Source organism: Salvelinus alpinus, chromosome 2 (genome assembly GCF_045679555.1).
Source record: "Salvelinus alpinus chromosome 2, SLU_Salpinus.1, whole genome shotgun sequence".
Classification (NCBI taxonomy): domain Eukaryota; kingdom Metazoa; phylum Chordata; class Actinopteri; order Salmoniformes; family Salmonidae; genus Salvelinus; species Salvelinus alpinus.
The window spans coordinates 36444676-36457686 of record NC_092087.1 but is presented as its reverse complement, the minus strand read 5'-3'; the positions used below and the strand labels follow the sequence as shown (position 1 = coordinate 36457686).

At 45.9% G+C, this 13011-nt stretch overlaps 1 protein-coding gene across 1 annotated transcript; it reads left to right on the top strand.

The window, feature by feature from the left end:
• The first annotated feature begins 1725 nt into the window (after positions 1–1725).
• LOC139560022 (fibrinogen-like protein 1) lies at positions 1726–9147 on the top strand. The gene is made up of 6 exons (XM_071376523.1): positions 1726–2772; positions 3584–3779; positions 5308–5385; positions 5735–5847; positions 6140–6402; positions 6782–9147. Exons 1-6 carry the CDS (start codon positions 2512–2514, stop codon positions 7110–7112), a joined length of 1242 nt encoding a protein of 413 aa, XP_071232624.1. The 5' UTR covers positions 1726–2511; the 3' UTR covers positions 7113–9147.
• The last annotated feature ends 3864 nt before the right edge of the window (positions 9148–13011 follow it).

Genomic DNA, 13011 nt, shown 5'->3' with positions numbered 1-13011 from the left:
CCACGCCCACTTTAATAACTGCATCAGGGATACATCTTTAGCAAGGTTGCAAATACCTTGGCTTTGACTGTACCCAATATGGACAAAGATAGAAGCAATGATGACATGTTTACTCCACGACTGTCCAGATGTAAATTCATACACTTTTGGAAGTTCTCCAAATTACAATACCACATTTCATCTGATATAACATGCCAGTCTAAACAGCACCATTAGCAGTAGGAGATAAGCAGATAACAGCCAAAAATAAGTTTTGGGAAGAAACATTTTATTTTAGAAAGAAAAACAGCATACCTGGCATGACTGTCTATTCTCCAAAAAACATTGACCACGTGTTTGATGTTACGCAAAAGCAGACTGGCTCCAAACATACCACACATTTGCCAACTGTATTCTATCTCTATAGGCCATATCCTAATATCTGGTGATTATTCCATTTATTTGATGACGACAGATATTATGGAAAGTAAACCACTAGAGGGCAGTCTTCGTTCATTTCAGACAGAAGCTCTGATTACTTGCGAACTGGTCATGATGAGATGGCGTTATTGAGCAGGCCAAAAACAATCTCCCTTACGGATTTTCTTGTAGGCCTATTGCGACAACTGGATTACGCATCATTACTATTTTGAGATAAACATCAGTTATCGTCATCACCACAGATGTTGAGGAGCTATCTATTCTCTGTTGTCTCTGTCTGTAGCTGAATTATTTGTATAATGTATCTCATGTGTAAAATATATTATTTTTATTAAATTCAAGCGCCACGATAGAAGTCTCAGATTCCTACCCACTGTTCCGTGTCTGGTTTTTGATCTAGAATGCAGCTGCTCTATACTTCATCATCAAAGTGCTGTTGTGTTCAATATCACCCTGATATTTCCTGAGATCCAGGGCTGCCTGAAGCCATTCGGTCCTCCATTATTGTCTGTGCATTCAAAGAAGGGACGCTGGTACAGGACCAATGGACTTTTCGCCATTACTGACTGACAACACGTACTGGAATGTGGATGTGGCTGAAGTGTGCCAATTGTCTGACAGTGAAAGGCCAAAGGGGAATGGTGGTCAGTCCACTGGAAGTGTCTTTGCCCCTTGGCTGTGGGCATTCTGTTAGAGTGTGTCCTTTTGGCACATCCTAATGAGTATGGATGACCCTAGTGTTTATGGAGGAATTCCTGACTGTTCTCCCCTTTTCCCCTTTTGAGTGTCTGTCTAGTCTTTATGACCTGGTAGGAACGCAGTTGATAAACACACACGCCAATAAACCAAAAGGATTGGGTGAGAAACGTGGGGGTATACAAGAGAGGGTAGTGTTTGAAAATATTTGTCTTTTTGTAGGAAAAAGCGTCACAAATATACACATTTTGTCACACAGACACACACTGACAGGAGAGAGTTAGAGGTGGGCACTGACTGTCAGAGGGAAAGTAAAAGAGGAATAGAGTGAAAGAAAGAGAGAGAGAGAAGAAGAGAGTGAGAAAAGGAGAGAAGGAGGGGAGGAACATGTGACTTGAGCATGAGAGGAGAGTAAAGAAAGGGAAAGTGATTGAACTCTAGAACAAGCTCAATCACTTTCCCTTTCTTTACTCTCCTCTCATGCTCAAGTCACATGTTCCTACCCCTCCCCTCCTTCTCTCCTTTTCTCACTCTCTCTTCTCTCTCTCTCTTTCTTTGCACTGGTTTATGTGTGTGTGAGAGAGAAAGAGAGAGAGAGAGAGAGAAAGAGAGAGAGAGAGAGAGAGAGAGAGAGAGAGAGAGAGAGAGAGAGAGAGAGAGAGAGAGAGAGAGAGAGAGAGAGAGAGAGAGAGAGAGAGAGAGAGAGAGAGAGAGAGAGAGAGAGAGAGAGAGAGAGAGAGAGAGAGAGAGAGAGAGAGAGAGAGAGAAAAAAGAGAAAAAAGAGAGAGAGGGTATGGGTCAAAGAGATGGATAGATTGTGTGAAGGCGTGTGTCCATGCGTGCGTGTGTGTGAATCAGGGGGTGGGTGCATTAGTGCATGTCAGACAGCAAAGAGAGCCGCAGTTATCTAGGAATCTGAGTCAAAGGAACCTCACTAACAGAGACAGGGAGAGAGAGAGAGAGAGAGAGGGGGGGGGAGAGTGAGCAAGCGAGAGAGTGCAAGAGAAACAGAGGGAGAGAGAAATAGGAAAGAGAGAAGTGGAGAGGATGAAAGAGGCATGCAGATAGAAACACAGACAGAGAAGAAGAAGTTGAAGTTAACACAGAAATAGAAGAAGGTTATGGGAAAAGTGTGGAGGGACACCATCGAAGGCTTCAAACAAAGCATCAAGCGGAGCAGAAACCCATCAAGAACACCAAAAAATATACAAAAGAAGAGCGTCACTAAAGACGTGTCGGCACCCAAGTCCAAGAGGCTGGCAAGGCAGAACAGCTTTAAGGTGAAAACCGGTGTCAGGGGGGACAGTAAACGGAAATACACAGAGGTGTAGTGTCTGAGAGACTGGATTCTGCCCCGAATTCTGCAGCTTTTCAAATTCTTTTAGGAGTCTTCCCATGTTTCCATTAGGCTCTCTCGGCGTGCTCCCCCTGCTGTCCCTGTGTGTAGGGGCCATGTTGTCCCCCCCGGATGCACCTCCCGCCTGTCCCCACTGCAAGGACAGTCTGGTGGCCGCTCCACTTGCGAGGACAGGGTCAGGGGGGTGTGAGGGACGCCCCGGGATGGCAGGCTGCAGGGTGGCGGTCGCCCCCCTGGCTGCCTCCGACCCCCCGCTGAGGGTGGAACACAGACATGAAGTTCGACAGGTTCAGCCCGAGGTGAGTGACATCACGCACCAGGTCAATCTGAAGTCATTTCCTGTGCTTTTCCCAGTAGAATGAGTGAGGTATTGATATAACTGACTCCGGTATTGTACACGCCAAACAATGATCATTCTGAGCTGGGTGGCACAGAGGAAGGCCTGGACAATGTTTGTTCTGTAGGGGTGATTAGATACTGCCGGGGTAGAGTCTCTCAGTCTGACACGCCATGTGCCTCTGGTTTGACAGGGGGTAAAGTTTAAGCTGTTGAAAAAGTGACTATGGACATAACATCACTCAGCCAATTGAAATGGAATCGAGCCCAACTCTGTAGCATAGTGGTATAGATAGTGACTGGTGCCTTTAGCAATAGTGTTATGGTATGTGGATAGGGGGCAACAAGTCCCTACTCTCGGGATTAGGGGCACCACATGACAGATGCTTTCCAGGGATAACAATCAAAGAGGGAGTCAAATTAGGCCTGGGTTTATAAATGTCCTCATCATATGGCTCTGCTGAGCTCATGCAATGACAGGTGTTCCACTGACATGGCTAGGAGTGATTGAAGTGTAACTGAGTGATTGAGTCTGTGGCAGTGATCTACTTTGCATGCCTTAGTGTCGGTTTGTGTGTGTGTGATATGACTGTCAATGATGGTGCGTGCTTGTGTGTGTGTGTGTGTGTTTGTGTGAGAGAGAGAGGGAGAGAGAGAGAGCAGTGGGACTATTGTGTATGTGTGTGATGTGAATACTGCTGTATGTGTCTGTCAATCCTGGTGTGTATAACATGCATATGTTATGACTGTAATGCTAAAGTGTTGTCTCTGCAGTCCAGGGATGTGTCGGAGCGTCTGGTCCAGTTGCAGCGCTGTATGAATTCCCTCCAGGAGCCAGGGGTCCCCAGGGGCCGTGTAGGCCAGGGAGGGGACACGCTGGGGGCCATTCTGGCTCTGATGGCTGCAGTACTGACAGAGTGTGACCTACACTGTCACAGCCAAACCCTCAGGGCTATGGCCAGGCGACTGGGTGAGGGGCATGGCAAACACACACACACACACACTAGTGATGTGCAGTTTTGCAAACGATTCGTTCTTTTTGAACAACTCTTTTTACTGACTTGAGAGTCATGATTCGTTTATCTGAGTGAATCATACATTTTTGTCTTCGTTTGACCTGCTAGCCGCAATGAGTCCTACTACAGCAGGATTAATACACACTCCTCCGGCTCAGCGGCTCCCATTGAGATAGCGTCTGTAACAACATGGGCAGCGCCAGTGAGGCTACAACCCAAAGGAATCCCCACCCAGTATACTACTTTGACTACATTAAAATGGCGGAAGCATGGTGGAAGCCTTCAATGGCGCTGAACATGCTAAAACGACATTTTGGCCACTAGAGACCTCTATCATTCTTTATGGCGGCTCCAGAGATGTGCTCTGACCAACAACTGTCTGTCATATGTGTAAGAACCGACGCTGGAGTAGAGAAGCAGGTACGGAGAGAGAACATTTAATATAGCACAGACATGGATCAGGACAGGACTAGCGTCAGAACCGGGTAACACAACGATATACGACAATTAATGCTGAAGCGGGGAAGAGAGCTGGGGAACAGACAGATATAAGGGAGGTAATAACACAGATGATTGAGTCCAGGTGAGTCCAATGAATCGCTGATGCGTGTGACGAGGGAAGCAGGCGTGCGTAATTATGGTGGCAGGAGTGCGTAGTGCTGGGCAGCAGGGAGAGCGGGAGCAGGCGTGACAATATGTGTGCAAGAAAATAGATCCTGAGAATAGAGAAGAAAAATATGTTTGGGCTGTTGCAGTTCTAACGCCATTGTGTTTATCACCCTCACGGCAGTCAAGCAATGCATTTCACCAAGAGTCCTTTACAATGTAGTCCGGTTGCGGCCGCTATCAGACCTCATTTCAAATGTATCAACAAATAATCTTATTTGTATACCTAGCAATCAACACATGTACATTGTTTAAAGCACATGTTTAAACGTCTCAGTCACAAACGATGCTTCCAATAAGCCCCTTATGGTAAACAACTTTTGAACGAGAGGCTTGTAGACTCATGTCTTTCGAGTTTTCAGTTCATCGTTCGCCGGTGGGGGGTCCTGCGTGCTCTGGGCATTACTGACTCAAATTAACAAAAACACACACTGATCTTCTCTCTTTCTGTGTCCTCCAGTTCATTCTCTTGATCTCTCTCCACACAAACACTCACATCTGCACACAATGATGGTGTCTCTCCTATCTCTTAAGAGGACCACACAAACACTACACACACACACACACACACACACACACACACACACACACACACACACACACACACACACACACACACACACTAAACAGAGCCTTAGTAAGGCCTGCTCTGTGTCGGTCAGAGGTGAGTGCACAGGAATGCAAGGTTATGTGTGGTATGAGTAGGGCAGATAGATAGCTCACTGCTATCTCACAACCACCATATAACTTCTACAGCAGATCAGAAGGATGAGTCCTCGATCTCACACACAACTTATTCTTTGTCGATGTGTTTAGAGGGGGCAGCGGTTGGGAGAGAGGGAGAGAAAGACCTGATACTACTGTTGAGGAGCATCACACAACACCCTCCAACAGGTGAGAGTGGTGTGTGTGTGTGTGTGTGTGTGTGTGTGTGTGTGTGTGTGTGTGTGTGTGTGTGTGTGTGTGTGTGTGTGTGTGTGTGTGTGTGTGTGTGTGTGTGTGTGTGTGTGTGTGTGTGTGCGTGCGTGCGTGCGTGCGTGTACTCTGTGTGTGTGCTCTCTATGTGTGTGTACTCTGTGTGTACTCTGTGTGTGTATTCTGTGTTTACTCTGAGTTTACTCTGTGTGTGTGTGTACTGTTTGTGTACTCTGTGTGTGTGTGTGTGTGTGTGTACTCTGTTTGTGTATGTGTGTGCGTGTGCGTACAGAATATACAGCTGTAAGAGCAAGAGTGTGTGTTGCAGTGGTCCCCTCAGCGAGGCTGCATCCTCAGGACTGTGCTGAGATCTATCGTTTGGGGATCAAAGAGAACGGAATCTACACCATCCAGCCTGATCCACACAGACCTGCAGTGGAGGTACCTCCTAATACTTACACACACTGAATGCAAACAACCTGTATACTGTATATGTGTTATGTCCCATCTGTAGAGCTTGGAGGGGAACATACAGAGAGATAAAGAGAGTAAAATATAGTATGGAGTTTACAGATTAGAGTAAACTCTCAATGCGTTACATCTCTCACTCCTCACCCCCTTTACTCCCTTTACTATTGGCAACGGTCAGGCAAACTTCATCATTATTCTCTGATGTAAATGTGACCGATGTCTGATGTCCAGGAGTTGTGACCTTTGTATCCTCCTGCCCCAGGCAGAGTGTGACATGGAGACAGCAGGCGGGGGGTGGACAGTGTTCCAGCGTCGGCGAGATGGCTCGGTGGACTTCAACCGAACGTGGCAGGAGTACCGCGAGGGTTTTGGTTCCCCACAGGGAGAATACTGGCTGGGGAACGCAGCGCTGCATGCGCTAACCAACACTGGTCAACACCTGCTGCGTATACAACTGGAGGACTGGCACCAGCAGAAACGCCAAGCCACCTACAACACTTTCAGAGTGGCAGCAGAGGCACAGAGGTAATACAAACACACACATACACCGATGAGCAAACAAGGATACACACAAATTAAAGAGAATATTTGCCACAAAATCAAACTTTGAAAGTATTTGACAAACGACAACAAAAGTGGTATAATTTCGAGATCAGTTCAGGTCCCACGGCATCTGAATGGGAAGATAGGGACGGCCTGAAATCAGACGGTGCCGATCTTTCCCATTCATTTGGGATTAAGGCATGTAGCTGGATCTACACAACAGGTGGAGTAGGACGTGGACTCATTTTAACATTAGACCTCTTTTGAGGTCTGAAAACATCTGACAAACTTCAATTTTGGCGTGAACGTATCTCTTTAACATAGTAGTACATGGTGTTAATGCTGTCTGTCCTTCTCCCAGGTACCGTCTGACAGCACGGGAGTACTCTGGTGATGCGGGCAATGCCCTAAGCTACAGTAAACGCTACAACCATGATGGCCGAGCGTTCAGCACCAACGACCGTGACCACGATCGCTACACATCAGGGAACTGTGCGGAGTACTATGGTGCAGGCTGGTGGTTCGACGCCTGCCTGGCGTCTAACCTGAATGGACTCTTCTACCGCGGGCGCTACAGCGGGCTGACCAATGGCATTTACTGGGGCACCTGGTACATCCTGACAGACAGTCACAGCGGAGAGCGCTACTCCTTTAAGAGTGTGGAGATGAAGACACGCCCACGCAACTTCTAATGAAGACTGACCTGGGAGCTAGTAGATAGACATACCCAAACATAGACATACCCAAACATAGACATACCCAAACATCATTATTTTTCAGGAGATGGCCATAAACAATAACTGGTAATGTTGCATAGTTATAGAAAAGTCTAGATCTCACCTTTCAGTAAAAAAATTGTTATAAATTGCTGAGATATACTCACTTATGAGGACACAAGCTCAATTACATAGTACAAATATTATGAAAATATAAAAAATAATTTATGTTTTTTTCCTATTTAACAAATTTCCCCTTTCTTATAACTGTAAAATAAATGATCATATTTAGTGACAATTTCATATAACTGACGACAGAGACATTTCTCCTAAAAGTCCACTTAGCGGAGCAAAGACACCATTCAAATGTGTGCAGACTCATTACATCTTCAGCGTTAAACACAAAGTGATTTTGTCTGTCTGTGATCAAGAGAATGTGGTCTTGTTTAAATTCTTCGAAATGATTTAGTCTTTTTTCATGTTGAGATCTCTAAATCCGGTTGAGAATATCACAGCGACATGAACCACAATTGTTGGGTACGCTAGACTGTTATTGTTCATATGCCGCGTGACAGGCTGGGCTCTGTCACTCATAAGCAGAGCGAATCGATTCTTTGTCTGGATAGGCCAGAAAATGTGACACGTTTATGCAAATGACACCCTATGCAAATGTGGGGTCTGATACCTGACACATCAAGTCAGCTCCGTTGAGAGAGTGGTAGCGCCGAGTAGACAGATGGGGCTTTCTGACAATATAATGCACATTCACCTACGACATTCACAGAACGCTTTGTACCCCAAAATCAGTTGGAACATGTCCCGAACCGCTCAAAGTCCCCTATATAGGGGACTTAACATCTTCAAATTAAAACATAGGCCTACTACACAATAGTCTGAGCCACAGTACTGTATATGCAAATCTAGGGTGGGGAACATTAGCCTGGTCCCAATCTGTTTGTGCTGTCTTGCCAACTCCTATAGTCATGTCACTCCAAACAATATTGGCAAGGCCACACAAACAGATCTGGGACCAGGCTAGGGAAACCCTAATCTGGCTGCAGAGTGTGTGAAGGTTATTGTTACTCAGCTAATGACTGGATGTTTGATTCACTGGATAATGTTGGGATAGTGAGCCATTAAATCAGTTTTTCCAGGTGTAAATATGGTGCTAAATGGAAAACTGGTCAGATGACTCTATCCTTATCAAGTCAAATCAAAATCAAATCAAATGTATTTATAAAGCCCTTTTTACATCAGCCGATGTCACAGCGTGCTGTACAGAAACCCAGCCTAAAACCCCAAGCAGCAAGCAATGCAGATGTAGAAGCACAGTGGCAAGGAACAACTCCCTAGAAAGGCCAGAACCTAGTAAGAAACCTAGAGAGGAACCAGGCTCTGAGGGGTGGCCAGTCCTCTTCTGGCTGTGCTGGGTGGAGATGATAAGAGTACATGGCCATTAAGGCCAGATGGTTCTTCAAAATGTTCAAACGTTCATAGATGACCAGCAGGGTCAAATAATAATCACAGTGGTTGTAGAGGGTGCAACAGGTCAGCACCTCAGGAGTAAATGTCAGTTTGCTTTTCATAGCTGAGCATGTAGAGGTCAAAAGAGAGAGAGAGAGAGAAAGAGAGAGAGAGAGAGAGAGAGAAAGAGAGAGAGAGAGAGAGAGAGAGAGAGAGAGAGAGAGAGAGAGAGAGAGAGGGTTGAAAACAGTAGGTCCAGGACAAGGTAGCGTTTATGATTAAAGTATGTGTTGAAATTGAATTACACCATTAACCAGCAGAATCTGTGACCCTAAAGGCTCATGGGCTCCTCGCCCCTGCTTCATTTGTATTATCCATCATTCAAGTCATATACCATGCAGAATCTTTTTGTTTTATGAGATTAAGACAACTGTAAAGTTTTCATATATATGTTTTGCAAATCTTTCAACAAAAATGTAATGTAGAAATGTGCAATAACAATCATGCCTGTAGAGAAATTACTGTTCAAATAAATTGCTATGACACGTATAACCAATGACTTCATTATTGTGTCTCTGAAAACAGTTTATAGGTGTTATTGACGGTGTTATTGACGGTAAACGCCAGTTGAGTACAGTACTTGACCAAAGAGGACAAGCACCTCTTTTAATTTTTCACCTGTATTTCTAGGTGAACAAGGCGTATAGCTTCAATAACAATCCCAAGTTACACTGTAAAATGTAGACATTCCGAGTTACACGGTGGCTGAGTCTCCTGCCCCCCATCCCCCCTGACTGGTGCCAGCTTCACGCAGAGGGGGGTCAGTTATCAGTTGGGTGATACTCAGACCCTTCCAAACCATGGCCCGATAACATGATAATGTACTAATGTACAACAGAGGGGCAGCCGAAAGCCAACTCAGCACTCTTTACCCACAGGCCTCCAGGCCGCTGTGTTCTGACTCCAGCTGTGGGATTGCTCAGCCAAACCCTAACTGTGCTTCTTTTGAAATTATGCTATGACACTCAACAGAGAACAGCTCAGTTTTGGTACCACCCACACATTACCTGTAACAGCTTTCACGCTGTCCCACACCAAAATCCCACACAATCATGATGGGCATTAGGTGCACGATGAAGCCTACCTTGGTAGCTCGCTCACTCTCTGGCACACAGAGCGAGAAAGAGACACACACACGCAAATGTACACACGCACACATACTGACCTCTGGCTGTCCTCTGGAGTTGGCGTCAGACGGGCGGCTCCCTCTCTGGCTGTGGTTCACAGAGCTTTTCTGGGAGTTTAGAGTGCGTGTGTGAGCACTGTCTGTGTGCAGGTGTGTGCAGGGTGTGTGCGGGGTGTGAGTGTGTGCGTTGGGGATGGTGAGGCTATGTGGTAGTGGTGGGTGAGGGGGTGTGTAAACTGCTGTTCCCATTTTAGCAGCGTTCGCGACGAGCTGCCAGTCTGTCCAACAAGCTCTGAGTGGCTAATAATAACACCGGGGGGGGGGGGGGGGGGCAAGGCGGAACTCTGATGTAGACAGATGGACAGAGAGCAGGCAGACTCCCAACCTGCCACAGTATTTCACACACACTACCCATGCACACACACCGACAAGCACAAACACATACTGCCTGCATCAAAGCAAGCACACACGCTGTCCTCAGAATAGTAGACACTATATGCAGTAAAGTTCAATAACTTGTACAAATGACCACACTGTACTTATGAATAAACACTACTTCCAGAAAAGCACACACTCATTCATGCTCATGCACACATGCATGCGCGCGCGCACACATGCACGCGCGCACACACCACACACACACACACACACACACACACACACACACACACACACACACACTCTCTCTCTCTTGAATGGGAGGTGAATGATGCGCTTGGCTTAATAGAAACAAGCCTTTATTAGAGATGAAAAGGCTTCAAGCTGGCTTCTCCCCTCACAGATGTAGTTTGATCATACCGCTTCAGTTATCATTATCTCTCTCTTACACACACACACACACACACACACACACACACACACACACACACACACACACACACACACACACACACACACACACACACACACACACACACACACACACACACACACACACACACACACACACACACACACACACACACACACACACACACACACACACACACACACACACACACACACACACACACACACAGAAATTGTCCCGGGCATTTCTAACACACTGGCCCATGTTTTCCCTTGAGGCCCCCATTACCCTGCTGAAAAAAACAGCATAGACCTGGTTATGCTGGTCACCAGAGGTCTGTGCACCGCCCTGCAGCTAGACCATGCTGGTCAGACAAGCTTGACCAGCATCAGACCAGCATAGACCAGTTTGAAATTTCTGTTGGTCTATGCAGTTTTTTTTCAGCAGGGTATTAGCCCTTTTGGGCAAAACCCTCAAGTAAGACAGACCGACTGGACAAAAAATGGACCAGGCCATCTGCCATTTGCCCTAACTGACCAGTCCACCCTTCACACACACTTTCCTATAATGTCTCTTTTGTCATATCATTGACTGACATTTTGGGCTTTATTGTAACTTGATGTGGGATAAGAGACAATCTACCCCCTTGTGGTTGGATATATAAAGAGAGAACTGTTGATCACTGCAGCAAGGGTTGAGTTAGAAGGGTTAAAACCAAAGCAGGCATATTGTCCTTTATGTTGTGGTCGTCGAATTGGTGGTCGACCTGCCCGCCCCAAAAAATTTAATACATGTTTGGGATGGGAAAATGCTTTCAGTGTAAACTTAAATCACTAAAACCAAATAGAAAGTATGTAGAAAAGATAATGGCCCTATATATTTTTCCATAATAGCCTAAAATCTTTGAGAACTTACAATCAACAAAATAAAAGCTAGACAATCAGACCCTCATTGATATTGTTATAATGTTTGAGAATACAGCCTTAACCATGTTAAAATACTTAGAATTGTAGGAAATTAGCTTAAAAATCTCATTATTGAGGTTCATTATTAGTGCTAACAAACTCAGATCTGAACATCTTCAGTTAGGATCAAAACCTAAGGCAAGTTCACTGTCACTGACACAATCAACAGCATATAACGTCAAAGTAGATGTAGTGTGATGGAGTTACAGTATTGTTCAAGGGCTATGTTTTGTGGGCCTGCAATAATTTTTTAGGCTCACAGAGTCAAGTTGAACATGGCAAAACTATGCCAGAACACATGGCTGTGGAACACTGCAGAAGAAGATCACTACATTGACGATTAAGAACACTGTCACTCAGTAACTCCTCATACCTGTAAGGATCTTTCTCCCCCTATCCTCCCATCAGTCTTTTTGACATTGGAGGAACCGAGGGCCCAGGGCTGTGTCACCACAGTATCCTGACACAGTGTCTGGAGTTGGGTGATAGTGAGGGTGCTGGAGGGCGAGAGGGGCCCCAGCAGGCTGAGCTGCCCAAGGGCCGGAAGCCCAGCCTGGGCAGCGGTTAGCCAGCAACATCCCCCCTGAGAACCGCCATGCACCCCTGGGGGAAGTGGCACACGTGACCCGTTCCATTTCAACAGCACAGAGTGGAGCACAGAGTACACAGTGTTTTTACGAACAACAACCTGCCTCATCTCACTTAGGCACTGGCACTAGATAGACATTGGGCAACAGTGACCCTGAGAGTCAGCAGACAGGTGCTCTCACAACCCACTCTCCTCTGGTTCTGTGCCAACATTACCATGGCAACCTCAAAGCACTACTGGTGATGTTCAAGAGCGTTATATGACCAAGATAGACTCAGTGTTACTCTTTTTCTGCTTTTCCCGTATTAGATACAACCTTTTGGGAGCACATGGTAGAAGTCTACAATCAGTTGGCCTGTTCAGTTGTGTAAAGTCCAATACCGTAAAATAGAAAGACTGTTATGCAAAGAGATCCAACACAATGAAACTCATCCTGACCCAAACAGGCCCAATCAAAGTGTGGGCCTGGATTTGGAGCATGACTCTATATCCAGCCTTCCATTAGGGCTGTATCCTGACACACTCAGCAGGTCTGAACACACTAACGCTAGAGCAGATCTCAGCACCAGATGGCAGCGTTGCCTGAGGGTTGACGCTTGAAGTTGAGAGACGGTTCTGGAAAAATAATCTCTTTCTGACCTGTACTAAAAAGTTAATCTGGGAACAAACTAGGCAAAAGCCTAAAATATTCACAAGCGAACACACAGAGGCAATGTGCAGCTACGTGCAGAATCACAATGTGTGTAAGCGAGGTCTCCGTCACCAGACAATAGATATTGTGTTTTGTAGGAAAATAAATAGTAAGGTAACATACAGTGCATACAGAAAACCCAAGTGTGTATAAGAAGCACATTGTGGCGGAGCAGAGCGGAGAGGGACAG

Bases quoted from the DNA above. Each gene is read 5' to 3' on its own strand.
- LOC139560022 (XM_071376523.1), top strand. From the start codon at position 2,512: ATGTTTCCATTAGGCTCTCTCGGCGTGCTCCCCCTGCTGTCCCTGTGT. The intron at 3,780-5,307 runs GTGAGGGGCATG...CGATGTGTTTAG, and splicing joins GGCTATGGCCAGGCGACTGG to AGGGGGCAGCGGTTGGGAGA. The intron at 5,386-5,734 runs GTGAGAGTGGTG...TGTGTGTTGCAG, and splicing joins CACACAACACCCTCCAACAG to TGGTCCCCTCAGCGAGGCTG.